This window comes from Pezoporus wallicus, unplaced genomic scaffold (genome assembly GCF_028554395.1).
Source record: "Pezoporus wallicus isolate ANWC-B61680 ecotype Strahan unplaced genomic scaffold, APGP_CSIRO_Pwel_v1 scaffold_2584, whole genome shotgun sequence".
NCBI classification, from domain to species: Eukaryota; Metazoa; Chordata; class Aves; order Psittaciformes; family Psittacidae; genus Pezoporus; species Pezoporus wallicus.
In genome coordinates this window covers 3,333,700-3,348,478 of record NW_026642851.1, presented here as the reverse complement: position 1 = coordinate 3,348,478, position 14,779 = coordinate 3,333,700, and the positions used below count along the sequence as shown (strand labels likewise).

The 14,779-nt window shown below is 37.4% G+C and overlaps 1 protein-coding gene across 12 annotated transcripts in view; it reads left to right on the top strand.

Moving 5' to 3' along the window:
* The window catches only part of AKAP9 (A-kinase anchoring protein 9), a 110,026-nt gene that overhangs the window by 11,166 nt on the left and 84,081 nt on the right, over nucleotides 1-14,779 (top strand). For 10 of the 12 annotated variants that reach the window (XM_057432766.1, XM_057432763.1, XM_057432761.1 and 7 more), the window contains one exon: nucleotides 12,077-12,331. In XM_057432766.1, coding sequence (XP_057288749.1) covers nucleotides 12,077-12,331 — 255 coding nt within the window. Of the gene's footprint in view, nucleotides 1-12,076; nucleotides 12,332-12,946; nucleotides 13,060-14,779 lie in introns of those variants that run through there. The other 2 variants (XM_057432768.1, XM_057432767.1) reach the window with 1 other exon arrangement.

Genomic DNA, 14,779 nt, shown 5'->3' with positions numbered 1-14,779 from the left:
TTAGAATTCAAGATTATCTTGACAAACGATCTGGTACAAAAGGACATAGAAGCAATACTTAAAGCTTTCTTTGTCTCTTTAATGATAAGGACTGTCTTTGGGTTTCTCCGGTCCTTGAGCCTAATGGCGGAATTGGAGGGGGTAAAGCATTATCCCTGGTGCAAAAAGTCAAGCTGGGGATGGCTTGAGCAAATCTGATATGCAAATTTATGCGACTGGGTGGGATGTATCCAAACATTCTCCAGGAGCTTGCTGCTATCATTGCAAGGCTATTCCCTTGCTCATCTTTGAAAGGTCATTGTAATTAGGCACATCCAAATAAGCAGGGGAAAAAATAAATCAAACATCAGATCCATCTTCAAGAAGGGCAAGAAGGAGGATCTGGAAATCTATAGGAAGGACAGCCTGGTTGTCTTTGGGAAAATTATGAAGCAGATCCTCCTGGAACCTGTGTTCAGGCACATAATGGGCAAGGACATGATTGGAATTTATCAGGAGCAAATTAACTGTCCTCTATGATGAGGCAAGTGGCTCATTAGATGAGGAGAGAATGGTGGGTATCGTTTACTTTGGCATGAGGAAGGCATTTGATGTGACTGACTTCTGGCTGTTTGTAACCAATCTGGAGGTGGGTGGTTTGGATAGGTAGACTGCAAGGTAGGTAGAAAAGCCAACACAGCTATCTTGTCTCTCTCCTGCTCCTCACCATGTAATTTTTTCATTGCAGCATATGGTATGTGTGGGGGCTTTCCTCTGTATCTATTTGCTGATGTGAACCAGCTTTTAGATTCACTTAAGCATATTTAGCAAATATTATGGTTTAGTATTAATTTATTCCAGAAAATGTTCAGATGTTAATTCATTTCCTATGAATGCTATTTTAACTCTGCAAAAGGAGTTAGATACCAATTTGTTCTTTTCAAACAACTTTCCATTGGGAGAATCACATTCAAAGACTTGATTTTACAGTGCCAGATTAGACACAACATAGACCTAATTTAAGAAAATACAAATACATAAGCATATATTTAGTAATTCAGGTCTATACTACATCCTAAGGAGCTGATCTGGACTGTGCCACAAAAAGATTATATAAATCCTGCATTTTTTGGCTGTACTGCAGTGAGATGACAAGCAATTAAGATAATTTCTAATAATGCTTCACTCTTTCCATGTTCTTCAATATAAGTCTGTATTTGGCAGAATTGTCTTCATCGACTGGGGGTGGGGAAAAATACCTTTTTAATTTGGGATGTAGTGTCCATGTAGCTGTATCTCTGTGGGAAAAATGGATTTCAAGTATTTCATTAGGAACCTACTCAAATTAATGTACAGAATGCTATAAAACTGGTGAATGTTTTTTCTGATGATTTTTCTGCAGTTGAAAACATAAGCATGATCGTGTTCTGCTTATAGTTGTTTCATAAATAAATGTAAGCGAGTCTGGTAATAATTAAATCTGGTGGAAGTAATTTGTATTTAGAATGGTATTATTAGAAACATGAGGATTATTACTTTTCTCCTTGAGGCTTTCTCTTTTCTGGTTTTATAGTTTAATGATAATCTTAAAAGTTCAATCTTTATAAAAGCGTGAAATGTCAACCAAAACTTTTAAACGTGTAAGATAAGAAGTAGAAGAAAGTGTCTGTGTTACATATGAACTTGCGGGTTGTCAGTAATTTGATCGACAAGCACTGTGTGGAGATACTGGCAACTGTTGACTTTGCATACTGTTGTATTTTTATAGTTGGCTCTTAACTGGCAAGCACAGATGGCCATAGATCATGATTTTTGTATGATTCTGAATTAGAGAAAACATTTGTATGGTATTTTAAATTTCATTGTTTAAAGATCATGTTATAGTAGTTATAGAGTAACTACATGTATAGAGTTCTGGAGTAGCTACTTATATAAGAGAGTATAGGTAGTGTTAACAGAGAGTTAACATTACATGGATTTTGATTTTAGTTGCTATGTTGTCAAATGGGGTTTTTGGAACCAACTATTTTAATATTTTGTTAATAGTATGAAAGGTTTCTGTGCCCAGCCTTTGAATAATTGGAAGATATGTTCTCAAGTAACTTCTCATTAAGTAATCAATGTTATTTTGTGGTTGTAGCAACTTTTTACAGTTTTTCATGAAAAAATATTCAGATCTGACACTGTCTGGCCTTATACTTACTGATAATGAAGAATATTCTACTTCACATTCAGCACTAGATGTTTCAGTGGTACTTCATAACGCATTTGGTTCTGCTCTAACGGAGAGCTTGAAAACTATTTTAGAGAGACCCTGGGAGCTTCTGTTTGAAGGATCAGCCTTGTTCTGCCCACTCCGTGTGTACTATGTAACTTTTTGCTCTGATTCTGAGGAAAAAAAAAAAGAGGACTAAAGTCTGTTTTCTAGGATGTGATAAATTGCAATTACGTGTTGTTAACGAGGAGAAAAATTGTGAAATGCTAGACATGAAAACAAACCCTTCTTTTACCAGAAGGAAACTTCGCGCTTTCCATCTATTATTAGAGAAATTTCGATTGGCGTTTAGCATTACTTTAGGTTAAGGGAAAAGAGACTCACTTTTCTGCTGCCTTGTGGTCTTAGGAATGTTTTTCTAAGGTTATTTTTTGGGGAAGAAGAGCAGCATGTGAGGAAAATTACTGAACAAGACAGATTTATTAACTTCTTGGGTATGTGTCGTATTTAATGACATGGTTTCATTGTTTTTTTTCTACTGTTCTTATTTTGGAAGACATTTTTTTGACCTGAGTACTTTTGAGACCTGAATCTAGTGGAATAAACATGCTTAATGCTTAACCCTGTAACTGTATTGCAGTCATTTTCTGAAAATAAATAATCTCCAAGGGATTAATTGAGTCTCCAGCTGTTGATTTAACTATATATAGTTAAATAGCCAATATAGCTATATGCTTGTTAAAGAACAGGTGCTAAACCAGTTGCTTTAAGAAGATATAACATGAAGTAACTACATAAGCAATGCTCAGACTGTTAGTAGCTCTTCTTTTAGTGATGCAGAACCAACATACTGGCACGTCTCTGATGACTCTACTGCTTTCCAAAAATTAAAGTTCTGTGTAGATTAATGAATTAATTGCCTATATTAGAGCACGAAGTTGCTACTATGCCACATGACAAGTGTTCTTTTGAGGCCCAGCTGAAGCGTGTTGTCTGTGAATATCCATACTTTCTTATTTCTTGTGGTGTGTGGTATTCGCTGGTATACTTTGTTTAAATAATTAATTGTGAACAGTTCATGAAGTACAGTTAATGAAGTATAGTTCTGTTGATAAGAATGAGTAAAATCAATACTTGTTCGTAACTCGACGGCACTGAAATCAACAGAAATCAACTGCAGTAAATGTAAAGCTTAACACTATAATTTTGTTGAGTCAAACACAATATTGAAAGAAAAAGCAGGTAGAAAATTGGGAGCTAGTACATAATTTTAATGCTTAAGTAGCATGGACACAGTCTTTTTTTTTTCTTTCTTTTTTTTTTTTTTCCCTTCTGTTCAGGCATGCTGTATCTGCCTTTTGCTTCCAGAAGGTAACTTGTTTTACAAGGCTGATTTCATGAGGAGTTGAATGGGGGAAAAGTACTTTAAAATTCTACTTAAATTTGTAATTGTATAACCTTACAAAACTGTCAACGCTGGAGCATGCTTAATGGTTCATCTTCATGAAATATTGTCCTTATTATGGTTTTCAGTCTAACGATTTTTCTGCCAAATGTGTTTTGTAAGCATTACTTTAATCTGTGCCAATGGCTTTAAAGTGTGGTACTTTTTGCAAGTCACAGGCCTTTTTTATTGTTGTTGGGTTTCGTTTTGTTTTACCTCTATTTTCATGTGATTAAATTTATCTAACACAAGCTTTGTCTTAGGCCAGTAGATGATACACAGCAATCTGGCCAGTAGGTGATACACAGCAATCTAGTTTCCATTTGGTTGGTGTCATGTGTAGCCTACCTAATTTACTCTACTACGTGCCACCAGTGGCTTAGTTTTATTAGTTATTTTGAAGTTTTAACTTTGTGCTATTGGGTTGGTTGGTTGGTTGTTGCTTTTTTTTCCAGCCTAGTTAAAGAAAGCGTCAGGATCCAGTTTTTAATTAAAGTTGGTGTTACACATAATCCTAGTGGAGCATGAGTGCATTTTTTGTCAGTGTGTAACTCTTTTGCCTTCCCATTATTACCAAGCCTTTGAAACTCTGGGCAAAAGCAAAGGATAGACCGTGCCTTTTGAGACAGCACCCGACTGGTGATCTCCCTCACTTAACGCAGAGTAAAAGAGGTTCTGTTAACATGTCGGCTCCCTTGGCCTTGAAGGACAAAGATATTTCAGGCTTCAAGCATGGATGATCTGTGTTTTTTTTACGTAACAGCATGAAACAAGCTTTCTGTTGCCCTCTCATTTTTGTTACTGACAGCTTGGCCCAATCCACTGATTTTGTCTTCACTTGGGGGAAATACAGTACCAGTGCAAGTCACATGCTTTTTTCACTCATTATGAGGGTCAAGTTTAAAAGTAGATAGGAGCAATATATAAATCATGTGTGTAGAAGTAGGTTAGTTAACAGCCTAGTTGAGTAATTTTTTTTAGCAGTTAGTTTGAGGCACTGCATTTCCTGAAGCAGTCCAGCACTGAAATGCATTTGATGTGTCTGTCATTGTAACCTGACTTGAGACTATTTTCGTATGATTAACTTCCATTCCTTGTCCAGAAAATAACCCAGCTGTAATGAACTTAGCTGTCCCTAGGTCTGTTCCTATTTAAATTCTTGGGACATGGAAGAGCAGACCAGATGAGAACCACACTAATTCTGAGGCTTTCCAGTTCACAGTGCCATCTGGAGAGGTTCATTCAAGTTCAGTGTCCTTGGTTATTAGCACTGCCAACGGTACTCCAACTTGATACAGGCTGCTAAAAAGAATTGACTGGTATGCTATTCCTCTCACTGTCCTGTGTGGTCCTTTGTGGCACTTCAACTATAAATGTAAATTGTGGTGATCCCATTGGTTTTCTTCAGAGTACTGCAAAAGAATGGCTGTCTGAAGCTGAAAACCTTTGTATTTAGGTAAAGACTGTAGCATTTCTTCTGGAAATTTTCATAGCCTTATTGGCATCCTCTGAGACTCTTGAGTCTCTCCATATGGGGAGATGTTCTAAGGTCTTACTGATGTTATTTGGAAAAATTTGTCTGTGAGTGCAACATAAAAATGAGTAGATTAAAAATACCTCATCCCTGGGTAGTTATTTTCTTGATCATTCAACCTAGTGTTTCCCACTTAGTAAATTCAGCATCTGTTGAGTGGAATGAATAAACCAAAGCTCCATTTGCCTCAACAGTTAAGTAGATTGAAACTTGGAAGACATTAATTCTTACAGTTTGGATTTTCAGATGTGTGCATAGTTTGTTGAACATATTTGCGAGTTGCTTGCTCCATTACCTTTCTGTAGGTTTTTATCTCAGAATTTGGAAAGACTTCTGATACTGTCCAATTTGTTGATTAGCAGAATAGAATAATAGAATCATAGACTTCACCAGAAAGATGTCTATTTATCCTCTGGTTTTGAAGTTATCCTCTGTTAGTAGAGGCATTAGGAACCTAGAAGACCAGGTGGCGCTGTAAATTTGTCTACACTTCACAAGTTAGTGCTTTGCAGCACAACCCTCAGTGCTTAGGTCTTCTGAGAATATGACAAAAGTGACAAATAGCCACTTTCTTCTCTGGGAGAGTTACCAGTTAACCTGTTTGACACCCCTCTAGGAGGCAGACTGTCAAGCTTTTACAAAACTTGGTGGCCTAACAACAAATGAGTTTAACAGCCTAGGCAAGGCTTTACTGCCTAAATCTCATTGTTGCTGTCTCTCAGACTCTCTTACTTACCCCTTTTGAGGGCATCTTACCTGCTACCATGGAACATTAAAATGTTCCTGTGTCTTGGAATTGTAAAAACAGGTCACAGGTGCGAGACAGATTATGGCAGGGTTTTTTTGGGTTTTTTTAGTTATCCAGGGGAAGGTGAAATAGGTAACCTGAGACAGACTGCATCCGATCTCCAGCTTCTAAACGATGTCAAAATTTCAAATTCAGGTTGGCCTTTTTAGTTTGTCCCTGTTGGCTTGCAAGACACCCAAGTCAAGACTTCATGGGACGTATCTGTACTTTGTAGATGAATGAAACAAATCCCACTCCAGGGCCCTGCTTTTTGTTCTTTGTGTATCACTGAAAGCCTTTGTAGCAGTAATTGCTTACCTGTGGTCAAAGGGAGTAGTGACCTATCATTACTAGGGCAGGTGAATCTTGAATTAATCCTTCACCTTTAAAGATGTTAATAGTCTGGTCTAGACTGAATATTTTGGTTTCATTTTCACTCTTAGTAATAACTCAGAAATACCTTATTATCACTCAGTCATAAGGAGTAGGAGCATTATATTGGAAAAGCCTTTCTATCACAAGACTCTTTATGATCTTCTGGGAGCTTCATGATGCATGAGCATCATCTTCAGTTGCAGCCGAAGTCTGTCTGATTTTGGGATATATCATAGTTATCACTTGAACAATACAGTTTGCCAAAATGCATGTTATGCATTCAGATGCAACTTAGAGCAGACTTATTAGTATTCAGTCTATACGCCAAATACCCCTTTCTCAGACAAATTTGTGGCTTTTGTTTTGGTGTCAAGTCTCAAGGAACACCTGGCATTTCACTTTTGCCTACCCCTTATGTGTTTATGAGAATTTTGGTCACCTAGACTGAAAGTTTAAGAGATGCTTTTTGCTGTTAAATGCAACATTTACTTTGAAGCACTGAATCTAGGTGGTGTTTGTTAGGCTCACTGAGCCTTTTTCAACTGTATTGTGAGACCAGATTCTCAAAACGAAATGGTATTGCTGCTATCAAATTCTGTTTTACAAAACAGAATCTTGCAAAACATGTAGGGTTATTTCAGTCATACAGTAAATAGTTAATTGAAAAACTGGTGTATAGACAGTTGGATTCAAAACTTAGTCATGTGCTGTGGTAGGCATTGAGAGTCATTTCAGAGAGGTTTCTCATGGTTTATCTTCATTGCTGCCAGGTCATGCTGCTCACTCATGGTTAGTTTGCTCTCCAGTAGGACTGTCAGGTCTTCTTCAGCAGAGCTACAAACCAGGGCAGTCAGTCCCCAACTGTTACTGCTATATGGGATAATTCCATCCCAGATGTAGGACTTGAGGTTTATCTTTGTTAAATCTTATACAGTTCTTGTTGGCTTAGTCTTCCAGCATGTTGGTGTTTCTCTGTATGGTGGTTCTTCCTTGTAGTGTATCTGGCTTTCCTCCAGTTTAGTGTTATCTGTGAACTTGGTTAAGGTGCATTCAGTTTCATCATTCAGATTATATATAAAGATACCGAATACTATAGGACTGCCAGTTTCATTTTGAGCTATTAACCACCACTCTGAACTAGAGATAAGAAAATTCAGAAGTCCTTGTCTTCTGATACTGACTGAGTGAAGTTGCACACTGCTAGTGCAGTGCTTTGTGTTATACCTTAGTTACTGGACTGTTCTTATCTCAACTTGTGGGAGTTACATTCTTTCGTTTCTCCTCCCCATCCCTCCGGGAGCTTAGGGAGGAAGGGGAGGGAGTGAGCGCGGCTGCATGGCTCTGGGTTGCTGGCTGGGCTTAAATCACGACAGTGATCTGAAAAAAGGCCACAGAACTGGTCCAGCAGAGAACATTTCTCACTGGTTGTCAGAGTGAGAGCTTTTAAGAAAGAGCAAAATCTCTTCTGTGAGTAGGTGTCCTGGGTTCAGCAGTAGAAGTTGGTTTTTCTCCTTCTTAGTAGCTGGTGCAGTGCTGTGTTTCTGACTTTCAGCCTGGGAACGGTGCTGACAGCACCGATGTTTTTAGTTACTGCTCAAATGTTTGGTCTGGCCAAGGACTTTCTGAGCCTCATGCTCTGCCAAGAAGGAGGGAAAGCCGGGAAGAAGCAGAGACGGGACACCTGAACCAAACTGACCAAAGAGGTATTCCATACCACAGCACGGCATGCCCAGGATGTAACAGAGTTACCCAGAAGGGCTGGGACTGTGGGGTTGGATGAAGTATTGGTCAGTGCTTGGTCGGGCTGGGGGGGGGCGAGTTATCAGTCGACGGGTGCTGAGGTCTTGTATTCTCTTCCCTTGTTATTTCCTTTATCATTATTATTATTGGTGGTAGCAGTAGTGATTTGTGTTATACCTTAGTTACTAAACTGTTCTTATCTCAGCCCGTGGGAGTTGCATTCTTTTCGATTCTCCTTCCCGTTTTGGAGCGAAATTTTATTTTAACACACACTTTAATTTCTACTTTATAAATAGTTCAGTCAGATCATATTTGAAACTAATCGATGCACAGCATATCCCAGCCATCTAGATGACTGGCATAATTGCCAAGGGTCAGAACGTGCTGAAGATAGCTGAATGAATACATACTGCTGCTGTTGCAATTATAGCAGCACATTAACTTATCACAGTCGACACGGTTTACACAAGTAATCCCCACCACTCTGCAAGTTAGTTCCCTTCTGCCTCAAGAGTACTTAATTCCTAATAGCAGTTGATTCTCCTCTGCTTTTCTGACTTCCTGACAATTGGAGGGCATCAGCATTTAAAAGCTAAGTAATGATGTACCAGGTGTCTAATTTTGGTGTAGTCTGTGATGTGGATTGGGGCTAGTGTGTTGGTTTGGGATTCATATGTAGAAGGAGGTTATAATTACAACTACATAAATAAATGTACTCTAAATATCTACTTTCTAGTCAATTGTTATTTTACTGTGGGAAATGATTTCGAAAAGTATACCCATTATTTTTCTGCATGCTTCTCTGTTGTAGTTTTGTGACTTTCAGTAAGTTTTTTCCTGTTTATAAGAGGCAATATCTAGAGCAACTTGCTCTAGATCGGTTTTCAAGATGTGCTTAAGCCTATGGTAAAGTTGCGTTGTGGGCTAAGTTCCTGATGCTTTCCCAGGCTAAGGGGCTCATTCTTTATTGCTTCTTGGAGACAGATCAGTGTGGAGAGTCTGTTCTGAGTGCTCTTCAGCTTTTGGTTTTGGATCCTTCTTCCTCCATTAGTAACTCTTGTGTTTATCTTTTGCTCTTGCTTGCAACTTTTTTAACTCAACAGAGAGATGACATTGATAGTTTCAAAACTGCAGATTCAGAGCTGACAGAAGCAGTGTTAAGTTCTCCGCAGACTTAGTTTTGGCATTATCAAGCCGGTGTGCCTGGAAGACAGGGTGAAAGAATGTATAGCTATATTAGCTTGTATTTGTTACACATTTTGTACAGACAGGAAAACCTATTTTTCTGAAATACAAAATCTGAAAGTATTTTTCTCTTTGTTTTAATTCTAGAAAATTTGTTTTCCATAGTTTCCATGACTACTGATGGACTTTTTCCTGCTTGTTACTGAAATGTAGATAGATCCTCCTCAACTCTAGTTCCTGAGTCCCATTTTCTGAAGGAATTAGAATGCTGAGACTTCCCTGTCTTGATGTGAGCATCACAGAGTGTATCTGGTCAGCAGTAGCATTTTGTTATGCTGCTTCTCTCGCTTCTGTTTTATTGTTTGCTTGTTGTTGCATTTTTAAATTTGATTACAATTTGAAGCTACAGTGCATTAGTAGCTGGACAGTTCTGTGTGTATGTGAATATTCAGTGGGAGAAGTGATATGATTTATGCATGCATCTACCACTAATAGTGTAGTTATTTCCAAAATACTAGATGCTGGTACAGAAATAATCAGTTGAGGACTTGTGTAACACAAAAAATAATAGTTTAATTTGCACATGCACTTAGTTTTCATATGTGCCCATCTTCAATGTTTAAGCAGGAAAAAAGAAAAAATAAAGTCTGCTTATAGCTGCCATGGTAAAACATAGTCTGTTAATTCTGAAGAAGTGAAAGTCGACAGCTTAATTTGGAAAGGAGAGAAATCTGGCATAACCTGATACTTCAGCTAAAATATGCAAAATTCTTTAGGAGGGACATGGAGTAATTCACTTACCCTTATGCTGCACATCTAATTTTGTAGGCAAACCGACACTGTAAAGCTGCTTGAAGAAAAATCCAACTTAACTTTCCATTGCACAAGGTTTCAGTCAAGTTGGGGAAGGAAGTTCTTAACCAATGGCACTGCATGTCTGTCATTATTTAAAACTAGAAAAAGGCAAAATCTCCTGTAGTTACGCTTGAAGTCGGGTTGTCTGCTTCCTGTCATTGTGGCATTTGGACAAATTCTGCTTGTCTTTGGCTAAATTGCAAATAGTTTGTTGAGGTAAATTTACAGTTTTTGGAGAATGTTGTAATGTTGTGGGGAGGCAACTGGGACCTTCACCCTTCCCATTTTTGAGAAGCTAAATCTATAGTTTTGTTGTTTGTGGGGTTTTTTTTCCTTAAACTTTGAAGTCAGGAGGAGACTGTCCTTTCTTGCCCTGTTCAGAATTTGTGGATTTAATAGATTTTTTTTTTTGGTGAAATAATGAAAGTTACTTATTTAAAAAATAAAAAGAAATAATTTGTGAAGCTGCAGTAGGGAGGAAATGGGTATTAACTATGTAGGTGGGTCTATTTGGCTCAGCAAATCTTCAGGTCTTCCTCCTGTAAACAGACTAGGAGCCATATGCCAAGCTGTCAGTAGTCTTTGAGAATGGAGAGGAGGCTGAAGAAAGCCAAGAAGAAATACAGATAAAGGGATAAACTAGCCAGAAGTCAGAACTGATCCGTCAGTGATGTGTTTATTTAGACAGGGGTGTCTCAGCTGTCTTGGGGCCAGATGAGAGCTAGAGATCACTTCAAGTGACAGCTTGCACTGCAGCTGAACGGTGACTGGGAAAGGGAATCTATATGTCCTGCTTGGTTTGGGTGTTGCTGAAGAGGTTGGATGGAAGCCTGGCTTTCTCGATTGGTGAATATCCTGAGCAAACATGCTGCCTTTCTTCTATAGCTTTCTCTTAAAATTGCAGCAGATTTATTAAAAAAAATCATGATATTTGGTATTAGTTGATGTAAAAAGTATTTAAAGCTTTAGGGTCTTCATTAGCACACTTTATATATACTTTGGAGCTATGTTTCTAAAACATATTGTGGCACTTAATTAATCTTGGACTCTTCAATTGGAAAATAATGATTTTTGATACCAGATGTTACTGGTAGCATCTGTTTAGTTTTCAGTTTTAATTTAATTCAGTTTAATTGGTAAAACCTGCTCTGCCTGGTTTTTTTTTGTTTGAACAGAAATTCTGTTCTTATTAAGAAAAAAGTGTTTTAAATGGATTTTCCTGTGTAAACCACTATAAAGTGATTAAAAGTGGTAAGCTCTTCAAAAGGCAGTGTCTTACTGTATTTGAATAGCTTACGTACTAATTGGTTTTTCAACTGTGTGCCTGTCTCACCTGTGACTTTTTGTTCATCAGCATGTTTTGCTACAAGGTAGTGTATCTTGTAATTTACTCACTGCTTGTTTCTAGACTTTTTCCTCATTATGCATTTCACTATTTATTTATGATATTTTCCGGAACTTGATCTGCTTTTTGAGTTCTAACATAAACTTTTAAAAAAAGCTTTGTGTGATACTTGCTGAAAGAAAGGTTTGCTTTATCTGTTTCTGGCATAAAAAATTTAAAAGTAATTTCTGTAAATTGATTTTTGAGGTATTTATTACTATGAAAATTAAAACTCAGAGGTTGTTTCATTGCACTTACCCTTTATAATGACATTTGTACCTTTACCTTTGGATGGTTTGATTTCTAGGTATCAGTTTGTGGAACAGTAACTTGCTAGTATGAAACTGAGAAGGAATTCATTAATACAGTGTTAATTTATATTTAACTTTTCTTTTAAAGCAAACTATATAAACAGAAAACCTGAACGTGTCTCAGATATGTTGCATTAACTTCCAACTTGTTTCAGTAGTGATTGGTTTGAAGGCTTATGTAGAATAGCTGGTAAGCCTTTACTGAGGATGTTATTAGTAATAAACAGGAAAACTTTCACCTTTAACAAGATTTTGTCTTTTATGCAGCTTGCCCAATTTAGGCAGCGGAAGGCCCAAACTGATGGTCAGAATGCATCAAAGAAGCAGAAAAAGAAGAAGAAAACAGCAAACATCAAAGATGAAGAATCAGTACAAGATGGGATTGATACTGAGCGATCTCGAGGTGGTGAAGCATCCACGTGCAGCAGCCGAAGGGGAGCAGGTGCCACTGCTGACTTTGCTATTATCAGGACTTTGCATAGTGGAGAAGTTACCAAACACAGCCAGACTTACACCATTGAGGTAAGTTAGTTTCAGGCTGTAAACAGCCACTTTGAGAGTGGGAATACAGAAATTACAGGATATTTTGGACATTATTTTATTTCCTTGCCTCCTCTGCCCGTCCATAGTATGTCCTTCTCCTTAGAGAAGGCACTTTTTACCAGCCTCCTTGTGTTTTCTGTGGTAGTCAGTGTACTGTAGATTATGGAAAGTTTGTTGGTACTGTACACTTTCTAAATAGGTGAAAAATGGTTTTATTTTATTGCTTGTTTTTATGCATTGTGTTTTATTAAAAGGTTACAAATTGCAGTGGATTTTTGATCACTGCAGCTATGGTTATAGCAAAATGCAAAACTAAGCATCTTTCATGTATTTGTAATGTAATTTGAGCCTTTCTGATTAATAAGGAGAAATTTAGAAAACACTACTTAGAATTGGATGGCTTAAAAAACTGATAAACAGATACTCTACTTTTACTACTTAATGACATACAATCCTTACTACTAGTGGCTGAAAGTACATGCTCTGGGAATGTTTCAAGATGCCCTGTGTGATATACTCTGGCATTCCAGTTCAGTTCTGAGTGAACATGAATTCATGTAATGTAATACGTTGTTCCAGGTATGAGGGACAGGAGATGCTAATGTATTTACAGAATAGCTTATTCCATTTGCAAAAGCAATGCTTCTAAAAAGACATGAATGGTATTCTAAAAAAACAGCTTGATGCAGATTCCCAGCTCTGTGCAGGTGAATTTAGTCTTTTCTGAGATACATAGAATGCTCTGCATTTTGTCCTGTGCTAAGATAGTCAATTTGTAACTATTTTGTCTCCATTATCTCATTTCCAGTAGCTGAGAAGTAATAGAAAAATTACACTTTTAAAAAATTTCTCTCATTTATGCAAGAAAAAAGGTTACCCTAGTGGAGGAGCAGACTAAATCATACAAGTGAATAAAAACTTGTAAAGTCATTGATCCGTTTATTTTACAGTGTCAAGTCTGCAGTATATCAGTACACTAGGTATTCTGAACTTTAAGGATACGTGCCTTTTAATATGCAGCTTTTCATACTTTTGAAAAGTCATATTAGGGCTTCAAAACTGTTTGTTTAACTCAGTAAAACTGTCATTCAACTCGGCTTTTCCTGAAGGAGGTAAATTTTTTTTAATGAGTATTTAATACCAGAATGACAGTTTTCATAGGTGGAGATGAGTCCTTTTTTGCTTTTTAGGAAAAGAGAAAGATGTACTTCATGAAATGCAGCAGGTTATCTGCAGCTAAGGAGAGAGGCCTGCCAGGGTAGAGAGCTGTTTAGAGGGAATTGCTTAAGAGGTTTTTTTAACATTATAGTCTAAATAAATATAACTATATGAAGAAACTTTCTTAACCAAATATATTTTGAAGTACATCATTATTGCATGTTACAGACAACTCTGCTGATGTATTTTCTTTGTCAGGATAAATACCTCTACTACAACTGGGGAAAGAGGGTAAAGTACAAAATCATAGAATAATTTAGGTTGGAAGAGACTTCCAAGGTCATCTAGTCCAATCCCGTGCTCAAAGCAGGTCTAATTAAATCAGGTTAGTCCTAGTAGCCTATGTTGATCTCTGAGGGCTAACAGTATGAGACTGATTTTACAAATGGGAAAAGTATCTGTACTGCAATTGCTAAAGATTGCACACAGATGTATTCTGAAGATTGGGTATGAGTTTTCTGAGGTCTGCCTTATTCTCAAGGGAGATCATCTTATGTTTAAGTAAATAAACATAGATGTGCATTTGGGGTTTTTTGGTTTGTTGGGATTTTGTTTGTTTAGTTTTTTAAATGTAGCTTTGAAAGAATAAGCATGGTGATGAGTATGTGTTTGTAATTTGACTCTCCTGAATTACTCATGTCTTAGTGACTTCTGAAACTGTACTCGCTTCCACCAAAAAAAGCTGCTCCCAATTGGGAAAGCGTTTTCCTTTGTTACATGTTGTATGCAGCCTGCTTCTTTGTGTTAAACAAGTAATGGGTATTTTGGAGTTGGAAGATGATTGCTGAAATCTCTATGTGTGCAGTATTAACAGAAGAGGAAAAATTCTGAGAGTTTCAGTGAAACTCATAACTTACTGGTTTTAGTCTTAGAAGTGCAATGACTTGGAGAGAGCCTGTATTACAGTAATTGGATTTAGCTTGCTTAGTTGAAATGGCAGCCAGTGTAATAGGCAGTTTCAGGCTAATCTCTGCAATGGAGAATTAGACAGTCTCTTTGAGCTGTTTGCTTTTTCACCCAGCATTAAATCTTCATAGGCTGCTGTGTCAGGAGAGTAAGGCAAGATTACCTGAGGCATTATGCAGGAATATTTCCTAGATAAATTTTGATTCCAGTTACTTGTTTTGTCTTTTACTGGAACCCATGTTTAGAATTGTTCCTTCTTTACCACAAAATAGACTTGGAACATGGGACTCTCTTGCCTATCTA